This window comes from Impatiens glandulifera, chromosome 4, assembly GCF_907164915.1.
Source record: "Impatiens glandulifera chromosome 4, dImpGla2.1, whole genome shotgun sequence".
In the NCBI taxonomy this organism is placed as follows: domain Eukaryota; kingdom Viridiplantae; phylum Streptophyta; class Magnoliopsida; order Ericales; family Balsaminaceae; genus Impatiens; species Impatiens glandulifera.
In genome coordinates, this window is record NC_061865.1 from 15947520 (window position 1) to 15961963 (window position 14444).

Sequence of the window (14444 nt, forward strand, 5' to 3'; positions counted from 1 at the left end):
AAATACTATTGCAAGCAAAAATTTTACATTCATCTTGAGATGACTTTTTCAACATAGCTATGTAGGGGCTCGGGTGGGCTAAAGTCCATACCGAAAAAAAAAATTATTTTTTTTACCAAAAAAAAAAGTGAAATCAACCCCTAATTTCTTAAAAAAATTAATATAATTCACTGTTTGTTTATCTAATTATTAAAAAATGATAACTTGCAATAATTCATTCGTTTTATCCCAAAAAAAATCGTTAATTTTATTAAGCTCACCACAATTTTTTTCAAGCCCGTCCCTAACTCTAAATTCTAGATTCGTCTATGACAACAGGGTTGTTACTCATTTGTCTTCTCCATATTCAGATATTGTGTGTTTGTGTTATACTCAAAAACTAATCTTTATACAATAAAAAAAACATTAATGTTGAAGGAGGGAAAAATATTTAATAGTTTTATAATTAAAATATAAATAATATGATAGAGATTATGAAATATAAAATATGATATTGTAATACAAAATTCGTAATAGGTCTGAATCGACCGGTTAAACATGACTTACACTAAAATGATGTCTATCCACTTAGTGGGAAAAAAAATTGAAAGTGAGAATGAATGTAATTGATTTAAAAATAAAATGAGTTTATTTGTCAAAATCTAATAAACATAACTCTTATGCGATCGATGATTTTAAATTAGTTATCAAGAGATTTTAATTTCGGTCATAAAATAAGAAAGTATTCATACTTGGAGCTATATTCTTTAATTTGTACGGTTTGAAAGAGTTTAAATAAATTCAATAAAAATAAATATAAATAAAAATAAATGTATAAAGAACTTTTAAACAAAATTTTGTAAAGAGATATATTTAAAACTTATGTAGATATATAAGGAGTAGATTGTATTTGATCGAAATAAATTTGAGTATGTTTTTCTTTTTTTTTATCTGGTAAGTTAGTTCACAATAATTATTATTATTTTAATAAAGTTTATTTTTTAAATTTAGTAATTAAATAATTTGAATTAAAAACATAACTAGAGGCGTTATTTTAAGTAAAAATAAATTTGAAACTACTATTAGATTGATAAAATAAATAAATTTGCAGATAAAAAAAAATATAATAATAATTTTTTTTAAAAGTTTAACATTGATTTTTTCTTTTTAAATTGAATTGTTTATATTATTTATAAAAAGAAGATAAAGTGGAGTGAATATATTAAATCATAATTTGATATATATATATATATATATATATATATATATATATATATATATATATATATATTAAACAATGAGATAAAAAAATATTAAATTGTATTCAGTCATATTCAATACAATATAATTCAATCAGTTATATTCAATACAATATAATTCAATCCAATTCAAATCTAATTAATATTAATATAATAGTTTAGATTTCAATTTAGATCAACTTAATTTGAACATAAAATGAATGTGATAAAAAGAATCAGAATTAATACCTAACTTAATTATTGAAACATGGAAAATGGTTTCATATTAATGGTGTAAGCACTTTTTGTATACCAAAATACAAACTAAATTGTTAGACATCGGTTTGAAAATATTCAAATCTTTTTTTTTTATCAGTTAAAGGTAGAAGAAGGATTCGATTGATTTTATCAATTCACAAAATCATGGTTAAATAATAAAAAATACCTAAAATTTATTTTTAAAATATCAATAATAATAATAATAATAATAATATACTTATTTAGATTTTACAAAAATAAAAACTTTATTATTATTAATATTACTATATATTTTTTCATATATTTAAATGTTTTAGAAATTAACTATTAAGAGAGTTGTTTAGATGTAACTCTAGGTTATAACTAAATTAAGTCTACTTTTTATTTAACTGATCTATTATTATTAAACTGACAAATTGAATTGTCGAACATTCAGTTTGAAAGTTTTTATTTGGTTTTAAGGATTAAATTGATTTCGCCTTTATATCCTCAATATAATCATCATTGCATGTGAAATGGATCAATTTTGAATAAAACACAGTTTGATTAATCAAAGAGGTTAAATAGAAGCTTAAGCCTTATATGCAACTATTTTAACAATTAATTTATAGATAAGGTTAAAACATTAAATATGTCTAAAATCTTGTATTTTTTATTGTACAGAACTCTTTAGAATTAATGCAAGAATATTATTGTTATATTGTGTAAGCATTTTGGAGTTAGAAAAGAAAAATATTGCACTCCTCAAACCCAATTTTTCCTACTATTTTCTATTTTTTAAATATTTTGCACTAAAGCAATTAACCAATGGAAATATATATATATATATATATATATATTTTTTTTTTTAATTTCATCAATGTATTGAGTTAACTGTTTATGGTTTTTAAAATATTTTTAATAGAAATATTTTTCTTTTAAGCATAGAGTTAGTTTATTTTTTCTATAAAAATCAATTTGGGTACTAAAGTATTTATTCATGTACTATTTATCCCCGACCCCTATTGATATTTTTTTTCATTTATTTTAAATCTGATTCTCAATATAGTAAATAAAAATGAAAAATCAATAAAATCACATTTCTACCTAATTCAATCTACAAATAAGAATTTGAAACATTTTTGAAGAAGATATAAATGTGAATACAATAAAAAAACACTAATAAACATTTCAAAAAGTATTATATATATTAATATGTTAAGTATCTCATAATGGATTTGGTATTAAAAAAAATACTAGTGAATCCATAAATTTGTTAAAAGTAATAGTAAACAAAAAAAAACATTAGTAAACTCTTGATCTTGTGGAATATGAACAGGTGAAGACAAAAATAGATTGTCTCCCATCCATCAAGTGTAAGAAGTTTCCTTTGGTCCCCTCGAGACTTCGCGTGACTAGAGAGGCCCGGGTCCTATTGTTTTCCGCGGATCTTAATTCAGCTCAGGGTGTCATCCACCTTTAATTTGGAGAAAAATAATTATGGTTAGATGAGAGACAATGAAGAAGATAAAAAATTTAAAGTGAGAAAATAACTGCTGATAAATTATAAAGTTAACATGACTATTTGTAAATTATATTAGAGAAAGTTAGATAATTAGATTGGTTATTGGGCTACATTTAGAGCATGATAACAAAATTAGAAAGCTTACAAATAAATACATACTTCAATAATCCATATAAAGTCACCAATAATATGATTCATAAAGATTACTTCTAAGGAAGTTCCAAAGTTTCCTTCTTTCACTATCATTATTAGATCAATAGGTTAAGTTTATTTTGTTTCTTAGTGATAACTGTAGTAAATCCAGCAGTATCTATCCTTGTTTCCCCGCTTCTTGTTCGAAGGGGAAAGTAATTTAGTCGTTACAACTCTTTATAAAGACTCGACTATGGACAATTATAGCAGTAAGAAGAGAACACTATACAAACAAAGGCATCAACAATAAACTATCATATACTAAGTCAGGTATAAGCATAACCATAAAAGGTACAAAAGAATGGTTAACTACTCATTTATGTTTTCATTGATACCTATTACTTTGAATATAACTATTATGATTAGGATCTGAATGGATAGAGGGATTTAAATGAGACATACCTGCTCCATATCGTCGCCGCCTCATAGAAGAAGAAGAAGACTTTGTATTATTCAGTGGGAGATTACGTGTTGGAACAGGACCCATAGAAGCACTCGAAGATGCTGGTGCTGATGGTGATGCTGAAATGCCATTGCGAACTTTCTTGACCCTACGAGCTTCCCGTCCTGAATCAGGTGGTAGATGACGTTTTTTAGCAACAGCCTTTACCGGTTCCAACTCTTTCAACCGTCTATAAAGGGGACCAGGAGGGAACAACGATTTAAGTTTATGAAATTTAATGCATCTCACAACTGTTAGCAGGACATCTCTTTCTGTCTCTACAGCTTTTTCTCGAGTTGTTTGATAGCATCTTTTCCTGGCAGCTTCTTCTGCACAAGCTAGGTAACTCTTAAGTAAAGTAACTGGTGGAAACTTGTCCACTAGTTGAAAAGCGAAAATTAAGCTGATAGCTTCAGAAAGACGATCTTTTTGGGCCGAAAGCTTTTGGATAAACTCGATCATTTTTTCTTCAAGGCCAAAGTGGCGAAGTAGATTACCAGAAAAATCATTCTTACAAAAGTTGAGAAGATGGATAACCTCATCCTGGACACAAGAACCCAATTTGCAGATCGATAGAAACAGCAGAAAGCAGAAAGCTTCCCCACTTTTACGGAATCCTAATTTTTCTTTCCAATTAAGAGCAAAACTTAAAGCTTCAGATTTTATACTACCAATGTCAATATCAACTGTGACGTTTAGCAATTCTTTGAGCAGAGGAATACAAATTTCCATGGTGCAGGATCCATCACTTTTCAAATCATCCTTCGAAATTGAGAGAAATAAAAACCGCATCGCGTTTAACAGCAGCCTAGCGGGATCAACTGCTAATCGAAACAGATTTGGAACTGTTCCATGTGGAAGTGAATTCCATGGAGCTTTTGTGGGTATTACAGATTGGTTGGTGTTTTTCTGATCAACATTAAGGATCTTACTGACAGGAAACTTTTCTGACAAGGAAATGATTTCAGATAAATCCGGCACAGCTCCACCACATTCATCTACGACAGAGCAACAAAGATTATAAAGCTCGGCTTGATCAAATTTAGATGTCATCTTATAAGTGCAAACTAGTTGCAAAAACCGCAATATGTAAATAGGATCCTTCCTGCATGATAATTTTGCTTTCCAATTTTCTGCAACTTTCATAGCTGCTTCTACAACAACTGGACACTTGATGATCTCAATTGGGATATTACCAGCTAATATCTCCAAAACAAATAGATAAGTCCTCATTGAACAGCTAGGAATTTTATGACCATGAAAATCCTCCATTATTGCGACAATCATAATCCTCCCGGAATCAGATGACATTTTAAAGACCTTGGAAACATCCTTTTGCAATATATCAAGCTCTCTCGAATGTTCACTTAGAAATAGTAATAAATACTTTGCATCCATGTTAGCAAGGATGCTAGTCATAACACTCGTTTCTGTGTCAACCAAAGGATCGCATTCCACATTGGCATCATCTTGTTTTCTGATCTCATTGTTCTCTGACAGCTTTTCAAAACTTCTTTTAAGCTCGCTAAGAGGGAATGAAGACTGAAGTTTGAACTCCGTACAGCATTTGCTAACTTCCTCTATAGAAGTCATTCTAACTTTTAAGGCCTCGTTACGATCTGCAGTATTTTCCCAGAGATTTAAATGTTTTCTCAGAAGAGGCTCGGGTGGAAACTTGTCAACGAGATTTAACTTGCAAATAAATCTAACAGCTACAAGATATTTCGTTTTCTCAATCAATCTTTTTACGAAAGCTGCCACACAAACAAGAGAAAAGGAGAATTAATCAAGTTCAGAAAACAATTGATATACTATTCGAATGATTAAGACAGTAAAAAATGCATACCAGGAATCATATCTGCAAAACATGGCACACCACACAGTTCATAAACTTCATCGTTATGAGCAACGAGTTCCAATAATCTTATAACATCATTCGGATCAAAAGAAGAGGCTAAATCATAGGAAGCTAAGAGATTCAATAAACCCAATGCTGCCAAAGAATCATGAGTTGTATGACTAATTTTATTCATCCACTCTTTTGCAAGTTGGAGTGCCCTTTCCTGTACTATAAGTTCAATTTGAGGAGAGATTCTCCTCAACTGCTGCAAAAGAAGAACGCAAGTCTTCATCACCACACTAGTTTCAAACCTTTTATCTCCCATTGTCAAATGAGGAGGATAAAACCCTTTCATCGCATCTAGAATGACCGTAGCAGGGTCTCTTGACATTCGAAGAAATTTAATGACGTCCGTATGCATAGAATCTTGATTGTTTGCATTATCATTTAACAATAACTGCAGATTCTTCCCATCCATAGTTACAGTTAAATTAATATCTGCAGCTGAACCACTGATTGGTAATAATTCCATCCTTTCTTCTTTAACAATCTTAGCATGTTGTTGTAAGGATTCACGAGTCTGTTCGATTTCTTTTGACTTCTCAGCAAGTTTCTCCCTTTCAAGTTCAAGCTCTTTGAAGCGCAGATCTAACTCTTCCTTGTCCAACTTAAATTGCTTCTCTTTCAAATGGAATTCCTTAAGAGATTGATCAAAAGACACTTGAATAGAATCAATATTCTTTCTCTTATAATCAAGTTCTTTATCTTTCAATTCGATTGCCTTTTCTTTCTCCCCATTCAGTTTCTCAAGTTCTTTGGCGCGCTTTTCCCTCTGCAGCAATTCATTCAATCGTAATTCATACTTTTGCTCCGTAGCATGAAAATCCTCGAATTGTTTATCTATTTGGAATTGTATAGTTTCCAAATCAGTAAACCGGGCTTCATGAATAACCTGCTTCTCATCTATTTCTCTAGATCTTCTTCCCGTTAGTTCTTGTACACAATCTAACTCAACCATCCTAAAGTCTACCTCTAAACCCAACCTTTCCTCTTTCAAATAAGCATCATCAAGTCTCTCTTCAACAACCCTTTTAATATCAGCATACCTACTTTCCATCTGCTCTTCTCTCCTCTTCAAATACCCAATTTCCTCCTCATGTAAGAGAGAAAATTCTACCTCCCTACGGATTTGTTCTTCACAACGGGTCTCCAAATCCTTCCTTAACACCTCAACTTCTTCAACACGTTCTGCAAGAGTATCCCAAATCGCATTCAAATCATCTTCACGTACCTGAAATTCAAGGGCTGCTTCCTCAAATGCCTTCTTTGAAGACTCTAAATGCTCTTCAAGATCCTCCCAGGCAAGATTTAGCATAAGAATATTTTTGGAAGTGCTGTTTCTCTGGGTACCCATGATTTTTAAAGTCGATGATATCTTCTCCATTGAATTCATGTCTTTTGATAATGCGCTTTCATCCCCAGATAGCTTCATCAGTTTGTTATTATGTATGTGTATACCCTCTTACGGAAGAACCCTAAAACCTGTTTTTCTTGTTGCGGCGAGATGATGAAGAAGATGAAGACGAAGATGAAGCGAATCGGGCGTATATATGGTAGAAGATTAGGAAGTTAAGATACTCAAATATTTTGGGCGTTAATTCTTTTAAAAACATAATCTATAAAAATATTTAACTTATTCTAATCCGATATTTTATCTAATATTTGGGTTTTCTTTAATTCTTTTAAAAACAATTCTATAAAAATATTTAACTTATTCTAAATTTCTACTCCGAATATTTATCTAATATTTGGGTTTTTTTATAATTTATATATTCAAAATCAAATATAATAAATGAATAACCATTTTTTTATTGAATAAAAACATTAAACAAAATAATTAATATACTATTATATTTGGAAAGATTTCAACTAACTTTTATTTTATCAAACCTTCCTAAAAATAAAATAGTTAATATACCATATATATTAATTAATATATTTAGAATATATATTAATTAATATATTTAGAATGAGTTCAACTTACTTTTATTTTATCAAATCTAATATTCTGACTATTTTTAAGTATTTTATGTGACCAATTTAGATATATACGTGAGATATAATAAATATTTATGTCGGAATATAAAAAGTCTCTTGTTTAATAAAATATATATATATTATAAAAACTAATGAATTGTGTAATTAAATAGAACTTAAAAATTAGTAGATGATATATTTAAAAAATTTATTATTTGTCGTATTTTTATATTTATATTTATTAGATACGCTATTATTTTAATTATTTTTTTATTTTATATTTTTTCTCTATTAGAATTTTTTTAATAAATATTATATATATCAATAATTTTATTTGTATTAATTATTTTTATAATCTATATAATTACATATTATATAATTATTTTTAAAAATTATACTATATATATATATATTTAAACCTATTAAAACTTAATTTGTAATATATTTAAATTAAAATAAATTATTTTTTTTTAATTATTTATCTCTTTTTATATTAACTGTTTTTTTTTAATATTTCATGTCTTTTATACACCATTATTTTAATTATTTTTCTTAATTTAATTTTTTTATCTCTTATATTTTTTATTTTTTTAATAAATAATTATATATATACATTAATAATTATATTTGTATTAATTATTTTATAATATATAATTATATATTAAAATTTAAAATTATTCCTACCTTATACTCTAATAAAATAAATTCAAATAATTAATTAAATAATTTTATATATTCTCATTACATATTTATTATTTATATAATTAATTTTATTTATTTATTTATTCTATATTTTAATTAGTAAAAGTATCAAATAATAACCCAAAAAATACATTATAAATTAGTTTTCATTGTAAAACCAAATTTAAAGAAATATATACAAAATAAAAGTAACATTTTCAAACATCACTATTATGTTACATTGAATTTTAAACTTAAAATGCTCAAATATAATACTCATTTTTAATTACACAACCATACAAAATTAAATACTCATTAAATACCAAAATGTTTGTCCTGAGCCGTTTAAAGTGTTTAAAATAAATATTAATGTTTGGTTGATAAATCGGACTTTTATGTACGATTACCAATATTAATATTTAGTTTGTTACAAATATGAGAAATATTAAATATTAAGTTTGGGAATATGCCATAAAGTTTCGGATTTCGGAATCACTTGATTAATGAATTTTAATTATAAATATAAAAATATTAAAAAGTTAGGAATGAATTTCTTAAATCCAACTATTTTGAGTGATTTTTGTTATTCTCTATTATTTGGTAATTATTCCAAAAATCTTATTCTTAATCTCATTAACCAAATATGTTATTTTTAACATTTTATTTCTTTATTTTTAAATCAATTATAAAATTTATTGTGATTGGATATAAATTATTCTAGATAGCAATTTAAAAAAGGAATTGATAGGGTAATTTGGAAAAGGGAATAGAATAGAGAATGACATGGTATCACTTAATTAATGGAAAAAAGAAAAAAAAAATATGAGGAAAAAAACATGTGAAAATTTTATTTTAATTTTTTTTTTTTAGCAATTACCTTTTGTCATTCCCTCCCTCGTTACTCTGCGCCAATCATTTTTCTATAGGGAAATTTGACGAAATAACCCTGATAATAGGGATATTTTCAAATTTAGCATAGGCACGATAAATTTTGCAAAGATAACCTTTTACCATGGGTAAAAGACACTTTTACCCTTAATTAAAAAAATGGGTTTTAGTTATCTCCCTCAATCCTTTTTCCCTCTCTCTCTCCTCATTCCAGTTTCTCTCCCGACCATTTCTCTCATTTCAGTTTCTCCCCTACGATCAAAGCAAAGCAACGAAACGAAGGAAGTCGATCGATCAACTCCCCAAGGTAACTCCGGAATGCCTTCATCATTTCAGGTGAGTTATACCCGTTTTTCCGTTGTTTTTCTTGTATGCATGCTGAAACGGAAAATGGTTTAGGATTTAGGCTTTGGTTTAAGATTTTAGATGACGGCTGAATGATTTTAGGGGTGGTTGAATGATTTAGGGTTTAATATCTATCTGTCGTAGGCGTCGCGGACGAAAATGCATCTATCGCAGGCGAATATGCATCTGTCGCCTGCGAAAATTGCGCATATGTCGCCTGCGAAAATTGCGCATCTGTCGCCTGCGAAAATTGCGCATCTATCGCCTGCGAAAATTGCGCATCTGTCGCCTACGAAAATTGCATCTGCATGTGTTGGTTTTTGTTGTTATTGTCCTTTGTGTTTTGTAAGATAAAGTATCATTTTTTCTTTTTTGTTTTCTTCAAGGAAAGTGAACCCTACTTCCCTAAAGAAGTACGGTGATACGGGGATAGATATGAACGGGCTGGATAGAAAAGCAGGACAACTTACGGCGTCGTTCTCTGTCTCTAAAGGTGGTCCGGTAATGCCCTCGAAGGCTGACCGGAGAGATAAGATAAAATAGTGACCGGAGTTCTTCTTTAGAATTTTGCTTATTGGATTATACGAACTTTTGTGGAGTTAGATGGAATTGTATAATCAATAGTTTCTTCCCTTTGTAACTTTGCTCATACACAATTCTAATAACAATTTCTTTCTTTTTCTTAAACAAAAATTGAATGTCATTAAACTAGAATCAAACTAGCCCAGAAAGTTGATTTAACTCAATAAGTGAGTGACATGATCTACAATAGATACCAAATAGAAAATAATACAATAGAAAGGACACTAATATCTATTGACCAATAGAATAGAAAACATTTCTTTAATACTCTAATTCATTATTGTGTTACAAAAGGAAGAATGAAGTAGTTCAATGAGCATTCTTTTCTCAAGGAATCCATCAAGAAACCTTGAGAATTTCCTGAAAAGCCTCTTTAGGAATATCAACAGTGCCCACTCGTTTCATCCTCTTTTTTCCTTCTTTTTGCTTTTCCAACAACTTCTTCTTCCTCGACGCATCCCCTCCATAACACTTTGCCAACACATTTTTTCTCATGGCCGAAATCTTTAATTAAAGACAAGGAAAAACAATAACAATGATAATACATCCTCAAAGATGATGATATAACAACCAAGTAAGTAATATGAAGTGTAATAACAGGACCCACATACCTATGAAACACAAAGCAGAGAACAATAACTAATAGGAGGTAGTTGATTATATCGAAAGAGATATAGATGGGAACTTACTCACTAGGAAGAATAATTGTCGCTCTGACAGTTGGCTCCCAAGTAGATACTACGCAGTATTTAGGGTTTGATGGTAACATAGCAGGATTTTGGACTTCTAGTTTGCTAAAAACAGGAAAGAAATTAAAAGATAAAACTTTTTTGTTAACCTAAAAGAAATTCACTCTCGGTTATAGAAACTCTATGAAAGTGTGTATTTTACATACCTTCCATCTGAATATTCAAAGATATATGGTACAGTGGGAACAATGGAAATGACATGAACTTCATACTCCTACATTCAATAAAATGATGGAAGAAAATGATGCTTAGCATTTAAATAAATTACATTATGTACTTAGGCTCATAAGAAAAATTGCAGTAACAATAACTTATAACGCAAAATTGTAAAACTGAGGTAATTAAGACCTGTTCAAGGCGCTGATGAAAAACATCTATGTAATCAAGCCTAAGAAACCACGCCTGAAAGTGGAACCAGACAATAATAATCAGTTCATTTGTATTCACCAAGTACCTCTTACAAACGAGACACTCCCATCACTTGACTTGTCCTAACCTAAAACCAAGACCAAGTGCAATACTACTTTCTCTATTCACTTGGACGCTAGCATCATTGCATGTTAGTCTCTCTATAGCCAGGTTAAGTTCCTCAAAGTCTGATCCATCAGCTGAGTAAACACCATGTGCTTTGCAGGCTTGAAACCTAAGAATTAAACATCAAGTTCCAGTACATAAGGGAATTAGACAATTCAAAGTAAATTGAGTTTAAAGTACCAGGAAGGGCATCGACAATGAAGTGCTTCCGATAAACAGTATCACCCACACGAGCCTCTTTGGTTGATCGCATACCGATTACAACATATCCCACTTGCCCTGTTAATAGAATCCAGGGGTGCATGATCCCCATCTCTGAAGCTTCATAGGAATTACCACTTGCTGCAAATGTAATATCATCCCTCTTTTGCAAAATTCCATCAACAACTGCCACATGGAAAATAACTCCCTTGTATTCATCATAATAAGAGTCGAGTAAAAACATACGTAATGGAATACTAGACTTCCCAAAGGGAGGAGGGATCCGTTCTATGACAGCAGGAAGAACTGTCTCAAGTCCTTGACCAGTCTTGACAGATGTTAAAAGGGCGGAAGCTGGGTACAAATCAAACATATATTTCAATTGAGTTGGTTCCGGATCCAGAAGAAAATGGGTATAATGATGGAAGCAAGGCTTGTGATTTGAATGTCTTGGAAAGTCTGTAGAATAAAGCCATACCAGAGGGTCTAACTCTGGAGGATTAGGGTATTGATTGAGCGGAAAAAAGACGGTTTTGTGTTCATTTGCCGGCGGAAATGGCCTATACTACCTTGCCGCGCAACTCTGTTCTTTCCGGCGGCTTCTATTGATCCTAAACTGCGACTGCGCGAACGAAAGAACCTTTGGAACTTCTATTGCAATTTTCGTAGGCGACAGATGCGCAATTTTCGCAGGCGACAGATGCGCAATTTTCGCAGGCGACAGATGCGCAATTTTCGCAGGCGACAGATGCATATTCGCAGGCGACAGATGCATATTCGCCTGCGACAGATGTATTTTCGCAGACGACATATGCATTTTCGTCTGCGACGCCTACGACAGATGGATATTAAACCATAAACCATTCAACCACCCTTAAAATCATTCAGCCGCCATCTAAAATCTTAAATCAAACCCTAAATCCTAAACCATTTTCCGTTTCAGCATGCATACAAGGAAAACGACGGAAAAACGGGCATAACTCACCTGAAATGATAAAGGTATTCCGGCGTTACCTCGGGGAGTTGATCGATCGACTTCTTTGTTTTGTGGGTTCGCTTGAATCGTAGGTGAGAAGAAAAAGAGAGATTTGAGGGTCGGGGGAGAAAGAGGAGACTGAAATGGAGAGAGAGGGAAAATGGATTGAGAAATAAAAAAGGGTATATTTTAATTAAAGGGTAAAAATGTCTTTTGCCAATAGCAAAAGGTTATATTTGTTAAATTTATTCTAGCTATGCTAAATTTGGAAATAACCTTATTATCAGGGTTATTTCGTCAAATTTCCCTTTCTATAAAAAAAAAAAAAAAATATTTAAAAAAAACCCTAACATGTGAAATGAGATCCTTGTTACCACGGATCCAATAGAATATGGAGGCTCGTATTTAGGCCGGACAAACGGATACCCTTATTGACCTGGACGGTACTAAAACAGATAAAAAAGGGACACAAACTTATTTTTTTCAATTCATATAATTCTAAATTGATTATAATCCAAAAAATATTAATATTCTATTTTTATTAAATATATATATATATATACTTTTTTAATATTGTTATCATAATCTTTTATAAATTTTTCTTCTATTAAGATTGGATAAATTAGTGACCTGCTATAATAGTATGAAATATTTATTTATTTGGTTAATATTTATAATCTCATTTAAAAATAAAATAGTTACCATTTTCTTATTTTGATTATAAAACACTATGATTAATATTCTACACATAATTATTCATATTTTTAAGTATTTTTGCAATATTAATTCAAGAAACATTTTATTAATAACGAATATTACAAGTATTTTTTTGTATTTACTAAAACTGGTTATTTAAAAGACCATAACAAAAAAATACATTTAGCATGTCAAAGATGATAAATTTGTATAGAAATTGAGTAATATCCAATAGTTCCAAACCTACCACTTTGGGTATTTTAGATTTTAGATATTCAATTATTATTAAAGACTAGAATAGGTAAAAAAAAAAAAAAAAAAAAAAAAAAAAGGAAAGAAGTTGAAAAAAAAAATAAATCTGATAAAAAAAAAAAAGTTAAATGGGTTAGACTATCCACATCAGGGTGTTAAATAAGGTATCAAATGGGTGTTAAAATAATATCAAATGGTGCAACAGAGTATCAAAATTAAGTGTTAAAATATTTTGATACATGACCAAATTTGATGTGGCACAATCACAGCGTGCCAAGTGGCAGCGCTGGTGGTTACTTTTTTGTTTTCTTTTTTAAATACACTTGCATAATAATTGATCAAATATATATATATATATCATTATTTTTATTTTTCGAGAGATCTATAAATAGAAACTTGGTTTGTGTCATTTGGACACCAAAAAATTTCTAAAATTTTCCACCATATTATCATCCTTATTTGTATCACCTTTCTTCATATCATCATATGAATATTCCCCCAGACATTTGGAATAAATTTGGAACAACTCTCTATTAGAGTTTTAAAAACACTACTTAACAAATTACCAATGTTTAAAGTGTTTGTTTTCTTCTTCGTTTTAAATAATATTTGTATGTTTGATTTACCAAGTGATGAATAATATTGTTTGTGGTTAAAAAAAATGAAATTATGTATAAATGATGTGGAAGTGAGAGAAAGTGAAAAAGTAATTTTGATACCTTGAATAACACTCTGATTCATGATATGCTAAAAAGTGGGTGTTAAAATAGGTGTTAAGCTATTTAAAATTTTAGCCCGTGTAACATACTTGTAAAACATTTAAAATTTTCGGTACGTTTAATTTATTTTTTGCTCCATCTAATATGTATTTGACATTATTATACGTTTTTTGATCCGTTAACCTAATTTTGATTTTTTGATATTATTTTAATATTTTAATTACTAAATTAGTTAAAGAAATAAAATGTGAGATTAATATGAATTATTTAAATAATATTTAAATCATTCATACTAAATAAAGTCTTGAATATCGCAAACCCTATTAATTTT

At 29.6% G+C, this 14444-nt stretch overlaps 2 protein-coding genes across 2 annotated transcripts; both read right to left on the reverse strand.

The window, feature by feature from the left end:
- Positions 1 to 2572: 2572 nt before the first annotated feature.
- LOC124933536 lies at positions 2573 to 7036 on the reverse strand. The gene is made up of 3 exons (XM_047473951.1): positions 5460 to 7036; positions 3574 to 5367; positions 2573 to 2931 (listed from the first exon to the last, which is right to left on the reverse strand). The coding sequence occupies exons 1-3, from the start codon at positions 6943 to 6945 to the stop codon at positions 2924 to 2926; spliced, it is 3288 nt and encodes a 1095-aa protein (XP_047329907.1). The 5' UTR covers positions 6946 to 7036; the 3' UTR covers positions 2573 to 2923.
- A 3289-nt stretch (positions 7037 to 10325) lies between these two features.
- Positions 10326 to 11843, reverse strand: LOC124934809 (translation factor GUF1 homolog, mitochondrial-like). Its single transcript, XM_047475311.1, has 7 exons — positions 11450 to 11843; positions 11222 to 11370; positions 11084 to 11137; positions 10882 to 10949; positions 10676 to 10780; positions 10585 to 10597; positions 10326 to 10490 (listed from the first exon to the last, which is right to left on the reverse strand). Exons 1-7 carry the CDS (start codon positions 11841 to 11843, stop codon positions 10326 to 10328), a joined length of 948 nt encoding a protein of 315 aa, XP_047331267.1.
- Positions 11844 to 14444: the final 2601 nt, after the last annotated feature.

Excerpts from the sequence above, each read along its gene's own strand:
- LOC124933536 (XM_047473951.1), bottom strand. The coding sequence starts at position 6,945 with ATGAAGCTATCTGGGGATGAAAGCGCATTATCAAAAGACATGAATTCA. Across the intron at positions 5,368-5,459 it reads TTTTGCAGATATGATTCCTG|CTTTCGTAAAAAGATTGATT; the intron begins GTATGCATTTTT and ends TTTGTGTGGCAG.
- LOC124934809 (XM_047475311.1), bottom strand. The coding sequence starts at position 11,843 with ATGTTTGATTTGTACCCAGCTTCCGCCCTTTTAACATCTGTCAAGACT. Across the intron at positions 10,950-11,083 it reads TTCATCAGCGCCTTGAACAG|GAGTATGAAGTTCATGTCAT; the intron begins GTCTTAATTACC and ends TATTGAATGTAG. Across the intron at positions 10,781-10,881 it reads TTTGAATATTCAGATGGAAG|CAAACTAGAAGTCCAAAATC; the intron begins GTATGTAAAATA and ends TCCTGTTTTTAG.